Source organism: Nansenia antarctica, assembly GCF_963989245.1.
Source record: "Nansenia antarctica genome assembly, chromosome: 4".
NCBI classification, from domain to species: domain Eukaryota; kingdom Metazoa; phylum Chordata; class Actinopteri; order Argentiniformes; family Microstomatidae; genus Nansenia; species Nansenia antarctica.
Window position 1 is genome coordinate 37,077,751 of NC_137689.1, and position 15,491 is coordinate 37,093,241.

Here is a 15,491-nt window from a genome sequence, read left to right on the forward strand (position 1 = left end):
GCTCACCCACAGTAAGCGCGTGCCTGTTGAATAAATAACAGCCTCTAAATAAGTAATGTCCCCAGAAATACCTGAAAGCTTCCCGTCAGTACACTAACTATTGACGGGTGTGAAAGTCGTGACTTTTTTTATTGGATTGGAGGAAGTCTGTGTGTGTGTTGGAAAGTATGTGTGTTGGCATCATGGAGGAGGCGACAGGAACAGGCATGGACATCGTCCAATCACGTGCTGTGACATTGGTGTGTGCTTGCGTTCACGCGTCCATATCCACTCTGAGCATGTGTTCTGCCTGGTACTGATGTCAGAGCGGGTATTATAATAATAATAATAATAATAATAATAATACATTAGACTTATATAGCGCTTTTCTAGACACTCAAAGACGCTTTACAAACTGAAAAGATCGAGCAGTAGTAATTTTTTTAAAAGTGATCATATCATATCTATCATATCTATACATCACATCTATCTATACATCATATCATATAATTTTTAGATTACTAAATCTAAGTCTAGGTGTCTTTGTAGGACAATCTACTCTGTATACAAGCAACACCAGCGTCCTCTCTTGACCGGCATTTAAAAAATTAAAAAATAAAAAACAGCAACAACCAAAACACCAAGTACCACAGTGCAGCTGGGTGATATTGTACTGTGGCCTATTCAGAGATGGATCCAATATGTGTTTTATCTTTGCCTTGGGCAGGGACACTTTATTGTAGCATTATTGCATTAGGGGTTGAAACACTGACTATCTGCTGCCCTGAAGTTACTGAAGAGAGTGGCTATTCTCCTGTGTGTGTGTGTGTGTGTGTGTGTGTGTGTGTGTGTGTGTGTGTGTGTGTGTGTGTGTGTCTCTGTGTCTCTGTGTGTGTCTGTGTCTGTGTCTGTGTCTGTGTCTGTGTGTGTGTCTGTGAGCCTCACATCAAATCTATCACTAGAAATGCTTTTTATCATCTATGGAATATTGCAAAAGTTAGACATTTTCTCCGGCAAGCTGATGCAGAAGTTTTAATGCATGCTTTTGTTATTACACGTTTGGACTATTGTAACAGTCTCCTTTCTGGTCTTCCGAAGAAAGCTATTGGCCAGCTGCAATTAGTCCAAAATGCAGCAGCGAGAGTTTTAACCAAAACAAGCAGACGAGCTCATAACTCCTATTTTAGAGACTCTACACTGGCTTCCTGTTAAGTTCAGAATAGATTTCAAGATCCTTCTGCTTGTTTATAAAGCTCTCACTGGCACAGCACTAGAATATTTGAAAGACCTTTTGCTAGCATATCAGCCCAATAGAGCTCTCAGGTCTTCTGACGCTGGTTTTCTCTGTGTACCACATGTACAAAAGAAGAGATTTGGTGAGGCTGCATTCTCATTTTATGCTCCAGATTGTGGAATGCACTGCCAGTTTACATTAGGGATGCAACCTCAGCACATGTTATGTCAAGACTAAAAACCCATCTTTTTAATATTGCCTTTAAATGACAAAATAATTTAATTAAGATTATATAATGATTAAAGCACTTTGAGCTGCAATGTTTGCAGGGAAAGCTCTTTACAAATAAAGTTATTATTATTATTATTATTATTATTATTATTATTATTATTATTATTATTATTATTATTATTATTATTATTATTATGTTATTATTATTGGGTCGATGTTTGTTTCTGAGTGACATCAGAATGGGCTGGATTAGGTTCCCGTATTGGAATTGTATAAAAATGTTGCGCTGTTTTTGAACAAGAAGAGCAGCCCACTCTAGTCAGGTTGAAACACCAACTCCACTCACGATGAAAGTGAACTGGAATTCTGGAACCTAATACTGATGTAATAACTGGGTAATGAAGCCATCAACAATCTGGCCCCCTCCTACCTTGCCGACCTCGTCCCCCTCCACACCCGCTCCCGTTGCCTCAGGTCTGACGACCAAACCACCCTTAAGACCACCAGGACCAAGCTCCGGACCTGGGGTGATGGGGCCTTTTCAGCCGCAGCCCCGTCCCTCTGGAACGCCCTCCCCAACCACATCAGACAGGCCAACACCCTCCCAACATTTAAAAAGGCCCTCAAAACCCACCTCTTCAAGCTCGCCTTCACCAGTTAACCCTCTCCTCCCCTTCCCATGTGTCCCCAGCACTACCTTAATTAGGCCCCTATACTTTCTTCTATTTACCTTTCGTTTCTTTTTATTATTACTACTCAATCTTTTCAGTTTGTAAAGCATCTTTGAGTGTCTAGAAAAGCGCTATATAAGTCTAATGTATTATTATTATTATTATAATTATTATAATGAGTAGTTGTTGTTGTTGTTGTTGTTGTTGTTTGTGTTGCTGCAGTATAACTATGAGGGCAGTGACATCAGCGACCTGCCTGTGGACCTGTCTGTGGTGTGGAACGGCAACTTTGTCATCGACAACCCCTTCAACATCCAAGGTGAGAGACCACAACAGCTGACTGCATTAGAAAGGTCTAGAATAAGGCTGCCAGGCCATTAAAACACCTCCTTGATAAGGTTTTCTTGAATTAGTTAATTCATCTACCGATTAAACCTGATTACCGCGGTCGTTTACCTTGCAATTTAGGTGGTTCGCCATGTTGTTTCTAGACACGAAAGAAACCCAAAGTAAATGGTAAATGGACTGCACTTATACAGCGCCTTTATCCAAAGCGCTTTACAACGGCCTCTCATTCACCCATTCACACACACATTCACACACCAATGGCGGCAAGCTACCACGCAAAGCGCCGGCCCGCTCACTGGGAGCAATTTGGGGTTCAGTGTCCTGCCCAAGGACACTCCGACATGTGGCCAGCCGGGGCTCGAACCGCCGATCTGCCAACCTTGCGATCATTAGACTGCGGCTCTACCTCCTGCGCCACAGACGCCCCGCAAAGTGGTCCTTTAGAAATGTGTAGGGGCGTACTACGGCACTTGATGAGAATGAAATGATGCCCTCCAATCATGACCCTGTCATAAACCCTAGTTTAATCATTACCTGTCTTAAACCCTAGTTTAATCATGACCTGTCTTAAACCCTAGTTTAATCATGACCTGTCTTAAACCCTAGCTTAATCATTACGGGCCGGTTTCACAGACAAGGCTTAAGCCTAGTCCTGGACTAAATCACACTTTCAATGTAAAATCTCCATTGAAGATGCTTTTTAGTCCAGGATTAGGCTTAAGCCTTGTCTGTGAAACTGGCCCTACCTGTCTTAAACCCTAGTTTAATCATGACCTGTCTTAAACCCTAGTTTAATCATGACCCTGTCTTAAACCCTAGTTTAATCATGACCTGTCTTAAGCCCTAGTTTAACACTAGAACAGCCGTGCCTTTTTACCTACTAAAAGAGCTTCCCTCTTTTTCAATGCTAAGCTGCTATTCACAAACAACTACCACTAGTTGGCCGCTTGTAAATTAGCCTGATTCCTACACAGAAAAACTGCAAAATAGCTTTATACTAGCTTATCCTGATGTGATATTGAAAATGTAAGGATACTGGGTGGTAGAACGCATATACGCATCTAGGAAAAGTCATGAAAGGAGGGTCCTGAAATGTGTATTAGATATAAACATTTGTTTTACTCACAGGGGTCAAATGAGCCCTCGTGGCTGATGAAGTGTTAATCCTGCTGAGGCTTGGCTCGGTGTGAAGACAGCGTCTTCTGTCTGACGTCGGGGACAGGTTCACCATCTCTCAATAGATGATCCGTCGTCAACGGATCCATTTCTGACAGCCCTTGTTTAAGACCATGTGACTGGGTTCTGAAGGTGGTCTGCGTGAGCCTATCACACCGGCGTGCAGTACGTCGACCGCGGCGTGACCGTCGGTTCCGTCATATAGACTTTGTTGGCACACGTGATCAAAACGCGTTGCATGCTGGGAAAATTAGGCAACTAGCGAAGGCGAGCAATGAGGTAACACATAGGTGACGCGGTCTGGTGAAAGGTACTTTAAAACCTCAAGTTGGTGTTGTGAAAAAAAACTAAAACTAGATATTGTTGACACAATAAGTTTCGAGTGAGCGTGTTGTTCGCAAGTTCACCAGACCGGGTCAACGCCAGTGCCTTGGATTCAGTGTTTGAATGCATTACTTGAATGTTTGAATGCATTACTTGAATGTTTGAATACATTACTTGAGAAGTTACAAAGCCACTTTACCTAACTAGTTTGCAGTGTAGCTTTATGTTCATTCCATTCGATGTTCACACAAATGTAGCTGTGTTGTACCATTAGATAGTCATTCTATCTGTTCAAAACAACCGCTTCCTGCCTAATCCTGCCATAATGCATTGCATCGTGCTTGCTGTCAGAGGCGCAAGCTCTATATGTAGCATGACCGGCCGCTGATCGCTAGAAGAACGTTGGTCCCATCCTAACCCGGGATGTATACGTACTGTCTCGACCAGGTGAGTGGATGTCAGATGGCATCAGCCCTGGTGAGATGGCTGTCTGTCGCCTGGTGCTGCGTGCTACATGACTGATAGCGCCAGTTAGAAAGGGCGAGGGGGGGGCGAGGGAGCCCCCTGTCTGGGACTCATAGAATCTGTCTGACTCATTTTACATTGAACTTTTTTTAGCAGACACCTTTATCTAACGAGACTTACCAACAGATACATGTGAATGAATGAATGATCTTTAGGTGTAACTGCAGTATACAAAGTAGATTGTCCTACAAAGACACCTAGACGTAGATTTAGTAATCTAAACGTTTATTAGACCCCTATACTTTCTTTTATTTATTTTGTAAGTCATTGAATGTCATTGAGTCACGGTCGGTCAGTCAGTCACTGTCAGTGAAGCGTTGTTTGTTTGTCCCAGTTTTCAAAGGGGGCGTGGCTTAGCGATAGGTCCATTACTGGTGTAACTGTGTGGTTGTAAATGGGGGGGGGGGGTGAATGGGTGAATGAGAGGCCGTTGTAAAGCGCAGTCCATTTACCATTTAACATGTTTTGTGTTAAACTCGCATCTGACATATGTACACACACGCGCGCACACACACACACACACACACACACACACACAAACATTCACAACAGCCCCACAATCAGGAGTAAGTATGGCTCCTGTAACATGAATATCTCAACACCTGGTTTTCTTACGATCGTTGACGCATCTCAAAAAGAGCCAAATGAATAGACCTCTTACATCCTACCCTAACCCTTCCTCTCAGACTAGACCACAGGTGGTCTTGTTCATGACCTTAATTTACTTGTCTACCTACCACGTACGTGTGCATCTTATCTGGCATGTTTACATGAATACTTAACAAATACCTCAGATGGAGGAAGGGTAGTCAGGGGGGGGTTACATGTTTAACGTAATCTTCATGATGGATCTGTTCCAGCATCCTTAGGGCTTCTTACACACACACACACACACATCCTCCACACCTTCGAGATTTGAATCTCTCTCTTTCTCTCTCTCTCTCTCTCTCTCTCTCTTCTCGCCCTCTCTCTCTGATAAGATAACCATCGAGTGCCTTGAGAGAGTTGTACCCTGACTTTTAAACAGTGATATGTTAATGTAATTAAATCACTCATTTAGCAGCGTTTAATTGGCACAGGGTTACTTTTAAAGCTAGCGTGAAAATGGGGAAAAAAAATTGGAGGCGGGCTGAAAAACTATTCCTTCATTTTTGATGATAGTGAAAACCATGCAGATTCATGGGGAGAGCGATTGAAGACACTTTTTTGCGTTTTAGTGCTTGGAAACTTCCCAAGTCTTTGGGTCTTTTGCCCAAGTGGGACTATTAGTCTCTACGGTCCGATGATGCCATGCTACTGGACGTGTTACGCAACGTAGATTTATTGTCATTATGTTAACATTTTGGTTTTCCTTTCTCTCTATCTCTCTCTCTTCTCCCTCACCCATCAACCACCTTCTCCCCCCCCCCTCTCTCTCTCTCTATCTGCCTCTCGCCCCCCCCACCTCTCTCTCTCTCTGTCTCTCTCGCCCCCCTCTCTCTCACTGCTCCTTCTCTCTCTCTCTCTCAATTCCTTGCCCTCCTCCTCCCAACTCCCCCACCTCCCTTTTTTCTCCTTTTTTCCATTTCTCTTAACCCTCTCTTCTCCCTCACCCATCAACCACATTCTCCCCCGCCCCCCCCTTCTCTCTCTCTCTCTGCCTCTCTCGCCCCCCCCTCTCTCTCTCACCACTCCTTCTCTCTCTCAATCTCTCTTTCCCCTCACACAGCCCACCTGTACAAGTGCCCTGCGCTGCGGGACAGCTGTGGGATGTGTCTGAAGGCCGACCCCAGGTTCGAGTGCGGCTGGTGCGTCCAGGAGAAGAAGTGTTCCCTCAGGCAGGAGTGTGCCCCGCTGGAGAGCAGCTGGATGCACGCCTCCGCTGGGAACAGCCGCTGCACACACCCCAAGATCATCAAGGTGAGGAGCGGGGGGGGGGGGAGGAGGAGGAAGAGGGGGGAGGAGGAGGAGGAGGGGGGAGGAGGAGGAGGAGGAGGAGGAGGAGGAGGAGGAGATTAGATTAGATTCAACTTTATTTAGAAGTTCAGTTAGGAGGATAGAAGTTCAGATATCCACTTCCTCCCAGCACCGTGTGGTTTCACGTTCATTTCCTGTCCTGAGTCCGACCCTTCAAACAGGAAGTGGGGCGAGGTGAGGCGTTAACGTGTTGAAGCTGAAGGTGTCTGGTGAGGGGGAGGGGCTGTGGTGATGTGGAGTGAAGGGTGTGTATGTAGGGGAGGGGGAGAGGAGAACACCACCACTGAGACATACACACACACACACACACACACACACACACACACAGATGGGCAGGACTGAGGGGGGGGAGTCTACGGGACATCACTGAACACTGAGACATGATGAGGCATGATGGGAAGGATGAGGGGGAGGACATTGTTGTGTGTGTCTGTGTGTGTGTCTTCATTCTTCTGTGTGTGTGTGTGTGTGTGTGTGTGTGTGTGTGTGTGTGTGTGTCTGACTATGTGACAGCCCTCTGTGGTTCAGACGTCTGAACACGGTGGCGGTCCCATCTGTTGCCGCGGGTAACCTTGACGGGGTCCTGGTCCCACTGTGACCCGGGTCGTTGTCACCCACAGTGGACCACTGTGCCCACCAGAACACTGACACACACACACACACACACACACACACACACACACCTGGCATGAGAACTCAATGTTGCATGAACCATGTCAAGGGATAACACTCCCTCACTTTCTCTCTCTCTCTCTCTCCATCTGTCTTTCTACTGTCTTCTTATTACATAGACAGTGTTTCCCCTAGGTTTTGTAGGGGAAACTGTTGACATGAGTGTGCTCTCCAGTCATCCCTATCCCAGTGTGAGTGGGGCATAATTGGTTGATTGACACCAGCTGTGTGACATGAATGATTGAGCCAGCTGATCCTATATATGTGACCATTCCCACAATAAACGTTGCTTCCTTGATAACATGAACCCTGTCTGACAGCGTATGATTCCTCCGTTCAGTGTGTAGTCCGATCGTTATGGTCTTAGCCAATACGCAATAACCAACGTTTAACAGGTTATGGGTCCAGAGTGCTACCATGGCGAGACAATCGGAAAGAAGTTTGCGTTGGTCTCGACTAGCGTTTGACGGAGATGAGGAAAGGTACGAACTGTGGGAAACAAAGTTCATGGGCCATCTCCGGCTACAGAAACTGAAAGACACTCTCAGAACAGACCTTCCCTTAACAGCTTCGGCTCAGGAGTTGAGAGAAGATGAGGAGAAAAATGCAGAGATTTACGCAGAGCTCATTCAGTTTCTAGATGACAAAAGTTTGTCGCTCATAATGCGAGACGCACCAGATGACGGACGGAAAGCCCTAGAGATATTGCGCAATTATTATGCGGGTTCAGGGAAGCCAAGGGTTATAAGTCTCTATACAGAGTTGACCACACTGCAAAAGTCTAACAGTGAAACAGTGACCGACTATATCATTCGTGCAGAAAGGGCAATAACTGCACTGAGGAATGCAGATGAGACTTTGAGTGATAGCCTACTTGTGGCTATGGTATTGAAAGGACTGCCCGAGTCATTTAAACCCTTTGCGATACATGTCACACAGAGTGACGAGACCATGCCTTTTTCTGTGTTTAAAACTAAGCTCAGGAGTTTTGAGGACACTGAGAAAATGCGCGTAACGGCGTCGGAGGACAATGTTATGCGAGCCCAAGCCCTGTCTGACCGGGATGCCCAGAACGCCCAAAGCGCACGTAGCCAGAGCGCACAGCGAACAGACATTGTGTGCTACAAATGTGGCCAAAAGGGACATATCAAAAGGACCTGTCGACGCAAGGTGTGGTGTAACCACTGTAGGAGCTCCACACATCAAGGAGCCGCCTGCAAAAGGAGACCGGACCAGGACGACGCGCGAGGGGTGTCCGAGCAAGTGAGTGGTCATGACAACACTTACGCGTTTCTGGCTAAGGACAAGCCAGGACGCAGTGTTACGAGGGGCCTGATGGTGGACACCGGTGCGACTGCGCATATTATCACCGACCTGGCCAGGTTCAAGGTGTTCGATGACGGTTTCCAGGCCGAGACGCACTGCGTGGAGCTGGCGGACGGCACGAGGAGCAAAGGGGTCGCAGAGCGCAGAGGAGATGCGGAGGTGTGCTTGATGGACAGCCGAGGGAGACGACTGACTACAACGCTGCGAGGGGCGCTGTACATCCCCTCATTCCCCCAGGACATCTTCTCTGTGAGAGCAGCCACAGACACTGGGGCAACTGTGATCTTCAGAACAGGAGAAGACATCCTACAGCACAGAGACGGTACTGCATTTCACATCCATGAGCATAATAGACTATATTATTTGCCCACAGTGGATGACCAATGTGATCAAAGTAAGAGCTGTTTTGATCTAAAGACATGGCATGAAATTCTAGGACATTGTAATTTTGAGGATGTTCTGAAACTCCAGAATGTTGTTGATGGTATGTCAATTAAGGGAAAAATTGATAAGTCTAACCTGAACTGTGAAGTGTGCACTCGGGGAAAGTTTGTACAGAGCTTCAACAGGAAGCCTGATAGAAGGGCCAAAAATGCTCTAGAGTTGGTGCACACAGACCTAGCGGGTCCAATTGACCCAGTGTCCATAGATGGACATAGATTTGCACTTTCGTTCACAGATGACTATACTAGTACTGTGTTTTTCTACTTTCTTAAGCACAAGAGTGATACTGTACAGGCGACAGAGCAGTTCATAGCTGACAACGCCCCGTATGGTAGGATCAGACGTATCAGGTCAGATAATGGTACTGAATTTACAGGGAAAGAGTACCAAGGGCTACTGAGAAGAAATGGTATCAGACATGAGACATCATCTCCATATTCGCCATCAGAATGGCACTGCAGAACGCCAGTTTAGGACTCTCTTTGACATGGCTCGATGCATGTTATTAGAGAGCAAGCTACCCAAGGTGTTATGGCCTTATGCAGTACAGACTGCATCTGTAGTGAGAAATAGGTGTTTTAACAATCGCACAAAACAGACACCTTACATGATGCTGACAGGGAGACGTCCCAATATGTCTAGGATGCAGAAGTTTGGAACGGTGTGTTATGCCTACAAACAGGATAAGAAAAAGCTAGACCCAAGGAGTGAGAAGGGCTTCTTTGTAGGGCATGACAAGAAAAGCCCAGCTTACCTGGTTTTCTATCCTGACAGTGGAAAGGTGAGGAAGCACAGACTGGTCAGATTTATGCCAAAGACGATGGGTGAGCAGCAGACACAGACTGAGATATCAATAGATGATGAGGACTGTGATGTGCCACAAAGGGCCAGCACGACTAAGCAAAGGGACGCGAGTCCAAAGACAGCTGAAGAGCATATTCCTGTGACCAGGCCCGAACAGGTGCAGACTAGGGAGAAACAGGAGTCTCCACGCTATCCTCCCAGGGAGAGGAAGAGACCTGATTATTTTGGGGACCGTGTCTATGAAGTAGGAAGTCAGGACCAGGCACAGGTAAACATTGATTACTGCTACAAAATGTTGTGTAACGTACCTTTGACCTACAGTGATGCAGTGAAGTCACCCAAGTCTAGAGAATGGGTCAGTGCTATGGACGACGAAATGCAATCATTGAGAGAGAATGGTACGTTTACTTTGACTAACTTACCCCAGGGCAAAGTTGCAGTGGGGGGTAGATGGGTGTATACAATCAAGAAAAATGCAGATGGTTCAGAAAAATACAAAGCACGCTATGTTGCAAAAGGCTACAGTCAGAGAAGGGGTGTTGACTACGAAGAGACCTTTTCTCCCACAGCCGATTTAACCAGTGTTCGAGTGTTGATGCAAAAAGCAGCACAGGAGAATTTGATTTTACATCAAATGGATGTCAAAACTGCCTATCTTCATGCACCGATAGATTGTGAGATATACATGGAACAGCCAGAGGGTTATGAGCAGACATCTGGCACAGAGACAGTGGTGTGTAAACTAGAGAAGTCACTGTATGGTCTAAAACAGTCTGGCCGAAATTGGAACCATTTATTACACGACTATCTAATGGTGAATGAGTTTGTGCAAAACCCTGCAGATCATTGTGTATATACTAAAGAAACGGAACATGAGAAAGTGATCATGATTATATGGGTCGATGATTTGGTTATTGCTGCCAGTAACGAGAATGCACTGAATGTTGTAAAAGAGATGCTCTCAAAGAAGTTTCAGATGAAAGATATGGGCAAATTGACACATTTCCTGGGAATCGATTTTGAACAGTGTGATGGATGTGTAACAATGTCACAAAAGCAGTGTGTAAAGAACATGCTAGAGAGGTTTGACATGCAGAACTGTAAACCCCGATCGACGCCTTGTGAGCAGACACTCAATTACACTGAAGGGGCAGGATTAATGAGTGATGTCACTCGGTACAGAGAGGTCGTCGGTAGCCTCATCTACCTGACTATGTGTACTAGGCCAGATCTTTGTTTCATAGTGAGTAAACTGTCCCAGTATTTTACCAAACCAACCGAGGAGCATTGGGCCACTGCCAAACATGTATTGAGGTTCTTAAAGGGCACCAGTGATAAAGTGTTGTGTTACAAAAGGTGTAACTCTGATTTGAGATTACAGGCTTTCAGTGATGCTGACTGGGCAGCAGATGTCACAGACCGTCGTAGCACAACAGGTTACTGTGTTAGTCTACATGAGAATGGTCCATTGGTCTCATGGAAGACCAAAAAGCAACCAACGGTGGCGTTGTCCACATGTGAGGCGGAGTACATGGCATTAGCTGCAACCACCCAAGAGTGTTTACACCTGACTCAACTGTTGACACATATGGATGCATGCAAGTATGCACCACCCATTGTCCATGAGGACAATCAGGGAACGATTGCATTAGCTAAGAACCCAGTCCGCAGACAAAGATGCAAACACATAGATATAAAGTACCATTTCATCAGGTCTACAGTACAGAATGGACAGATCTGTTTGCAATATTGTCCCACAGATCAAATGGTGGCTGATGTGTTTACCAAACCAGTAACTAAGGACAAATTGGTTAGGTTCACAAAGGTTATGTTTGGGAGAGAAACCACATCAGTGTGAGTAAGGACCAAGCGGTCAATTTTTGTTTTGGTTTTCTTGCTTTATTTTTTCAAAGTGTTATAAGAGAATACCAGTGAAAAACTGAAGACTGTTTGTAAATGATGATGATGTATATTCTTGTTTCACAGGAGAGGAACAATATCAGTGCCAGCTTTTGTTTGTTTGATTGATGGAATGACAGCCCCAAAGAGTGTTATGGAAATTGTAGGCTACTGATTGTTATTGATTTGTTTATTTTTCTCTCCATCTTGGTCAGGTGAGAGCAAGTGGGGGTGTTGACATGAGTGTGCTCTCCAGTCATCCCTATCCCAGTGTGAGTGGGGCATAATTGGTTGATTGACACCAGCTGTGTGACATGAATGATTGAGCCAGCTGATCCTATATATGTGACCATTCCCACAATAAACGTTGCTTCCTTGATAACATGAACCCTGTCTGACAGCGTATGATTCCTCCGTTCAGTGTGTAGTCCGATCGTTATGGTCTTAGCCAATACGCAATAACCAACGTTTAACAGAAACACGTATAGATCATGACCTTACACACGTGTGATATGTCACATATGCACTATAGACTCCTCTCTCTCTCTCTCTCTCTCTCTCTCTCTCTCTCTCTCTCTCTCTCTCTCTCTCTCTCTCTCTCTCTCTCTCTCTCTACCTCTACCTCTCTCTCTCTCTCCAACTCTCTCTCTCTCTCTCTCCAACTCTCTCTCTCTCCAACTCTCTCTCTCTCTCTCTCTCTCTCTCTCTCTCCAACTCTCTCTCTACCTCTATCTCTCTCTCTCTCCAACTCACTCTCTCTCTTAGGGCTGGGTATCGCCACTGATTTCCCAAAACGATTCGATTCCGATTCACAGCTCCCGATTCGATTCGAGATTCTCAGAACTAATGCTATAAATGGTTCAAGGAACCCTATAACATGTAGCATTGTTAAACATATCAATGTTTACATTAAGAATTGACTCCAAAGCAGTTACATGAATGTACTTCTTATTGGAACATAAATGAACATCATTGACCAACATTTTGCTAAATCAGACACTACAAAAAAGTGCTTTACTGCAGCCAGTGTAAATAAAGGGGCTACAAACATAGCCTATCGGTAAACAAGACATCACATATCCCTCAGGACTGTCTCAAATAGCTTATTTGCATAATATATATATATATATATATATATATATATATATATATATATATATATATACTGTATACAAAATAAAAATGTGCAAAACTCAAACGAAAATAGTGCAATAGATGAGGGTATTTTGGGGAACAAAATAACACATTGTAAACCATAATGTCCATGAAACTAAAGCCCTTCATTACTGCTTTCTCACTTTTTGGAGATTGGAAGATTTTATTCAGGAATAAACATAATTGGAAAATCAATGATTATTAAAATACTGTAGTATACAGTAACAATAAGTTAGTGGAAACACCACAAATCTACGGAACCACTTATTGAGGCATCACCCTGACGTGAAACATGGAAAAGAGGATCCGAAACAAGCCTCGCTGATAAAGTGGCAAGTGATTGTCAGGTACGAGTCCATTGCTCTGGATGTCCAGCTGTCACACGTTATGGCAACTCTCTCTGCTGGCTGGAGTGAAGTTGCGATGTCACGTTTCACCTGCGCGGACATGTCTGGGACTATCACTTCACTCAACTGTTTGCGTGTCGGTAACACGTAGCGTTGTTCTAGTACACTGACGACACTGACGACGCTGTAGTAATTTGTTGGGCACGCGGAGAATTTGATTGTAATTTGTAGTGTTGTTCCGATACCATTTTTTGATCCCGATACCGATACCTGACCGTGCAGTACTTGCCGATACCGAGTACCGATCCGATACCACGGCGTTTGAAAAAACAAAACAAAAAAACATGTTTTTTGAGCCGCATACTCACCTCGATGTAAAATTATTGCTAACACTACATGTTTTTTGAGCCGCATACTCACCTCGATGTAAAATTATTGCTAACACTTAGTGGCTCGTGGCCAGATCTCGCGCTACAATAATTTATCATCTCTCACGCAACGACCAGGCTTAAAGGCAGATGTCTGGGTGCATTTTGGATGTAAAAATTATGACGATAGAGATGAGCAGGACAAAAGCAAAGCCATATGCAAGCTGTGCGCAGTGGAGGTTAAATTTAGTGGAAACACCACAAATCTACGGAACCACTTATTGAGGCATCACCCTGACGTGAAACATGGAAAAGCGGATCCGAAACAAGCCTCGCTGATAAAGACGTTTGGTTGCAAATTACTAGTGTTGTTCCGATACCGATACTAGTATCGGCATGGCCACCGATACGCACAAAAATGCTGGTATCGGTATCGACGAGTACTTTACAAAAACGTAAGTTTTTTTTTTTTTTTTTTTTTTTACTTAAGTTTTACAAAAAACTTTACGAGTTTTACAAAGGTTTTGAGCATGAAAGATCGATCTCGGGATTTATGAATCGATAATCGCTCATTCAATGAAGATCGATTCAGAATCGGGAAATCGATTTTTTTGAACACAGCCCTAGTCTCTCTCTCTCCAACTCTCTCTCTCTCTCTCCAACTCTCTCTCCACCTCTCTCTCTCTCTCTCCCTCTCTCTCTCATGTCCCATTTTGCCTCTCTCTCTCTCCACCTCTCTCTCCACCTCTCTCTCTCTCTCTCCCTCTCTCTCATGTCCCATTTTGCCCTCTCTCTCTCCACCTCTCTCTCCACCTCTCTCTCTCTCTCTCTCCCTCTCTCTCATGTCCCATTTTGCCTCTCTCTCTCTCTCTCTCTCTCTCTCTCTCTCTCTCTCTCTCTCTCCTAACTCTTCTTATTCTAATTGTCACACTCAGAGAGTGAGTATCTATTTCAGAGTGTCTTTCCTCTCCTCTTATATAGATGTGTGACTCCCCTCTGTGGCTCTCGCTGCCTCTCTGGTAGGACATGGGGTCTTTCTGAATGCGGGTCTTTCTGAATGCTTAATGGAGAGATTGGATAATTGGGTCACTGGCACAAAGATAAATCTGCAAACGAATGCGCTCTCTGTCTCTCTGTCGCTTGCTCGCGCTTCAGTTATCTCTGAGAACCAAGGCACAGAGGCAATTGGGATGTGTGTGTGTGTGTCTGTGTGTGTGTGTGTGTGTGTGTGTGTGTGCGTGTGCATGCCTGCGTGTTTCTGTGTGTGTGTGTGTGTGTGTGTGTGTGCGTGTGCATGCCTGCGTGTTTCTGTGTGTGTGTGCGTGTGTGAGACATCTGGATGGTGTGTGTGTGTGTGTGTGTGTGTGTGTGTGGGTGGGTGTGAGTGGGGGTGGGGGTAAATCCTGGCCTCAGGGTAAGATGAGGGTGGCACAGTGAAGAGGCAGGCCTACACCAGCTCCAGAAGCAGCAGGGGGAGGAACAGGGTTTGGGAGAAAGCAAGAGAAGAGAGAAAAGAGATACTGTGCTTGACAGCAAAGACACAAAGGAGGGAAACCCACACCCACCCAATCGGATCGCCCGATCCCCCGAAGCCTCTGGCGTTTTCTGATGTCGATCCTTAACACTGAAATAACCTTACGACAACCCAACCCCGGTGTCCCTCTCTCCCTCTCTTTCTCTCCCTCTCTCCCGTGGTACTATCCCTCGTAGGACCGCCCCCCCCCCCCCCCCCCCCCCCACTGTCCCTCTGCCACTCAGAAGGCCAGCGTACTCACGACCATACTTCCCCCGGATGAAATATTACTCCACTTTTCTCTTCTTTTTCTCTGAAATCCCTCCTCCCCTCCAATTGAACTCGTTTAGTTCTTTGTTCTCTCTCTCCATCTCTATCCCTCTCTCTCTCTCGCTGTGCGCGGTATTCGCTGTGAAGCTATTTTATTAGTTTGCGGATTCATTCATGCCACTCATTTCCTAATTTCATTTGGACCGGCGAGCGTCGAGCTGGGACTGGAGCACGAGCGTAGAGCTGGGA

General features: G+C 45.3%; 1 protein-coding gene across 1 annotated transcript in view; it reads left to right on the forward strand.

Moving 5' to 3' along the window:
• plxna1b (plexin A1b) overlaps window positions 1-15,491 on the forward strand; it is a gene marked incomplete at both ends in the record, with an annotated part of 276,001 nt that overhangs the window by 184,816 nt on the left and 75,694 nt on the right. Inside the window, 2 exon segments of the mRNA XM_080529347.1 lie at window positions 2,338-2,434; window positions 6,197-6,387. Of these exon segments, the coding sequence (XP_080385473.1) occupies window positions 2,338-2,434; window positions 6,197-6,387 (288 nt within the window).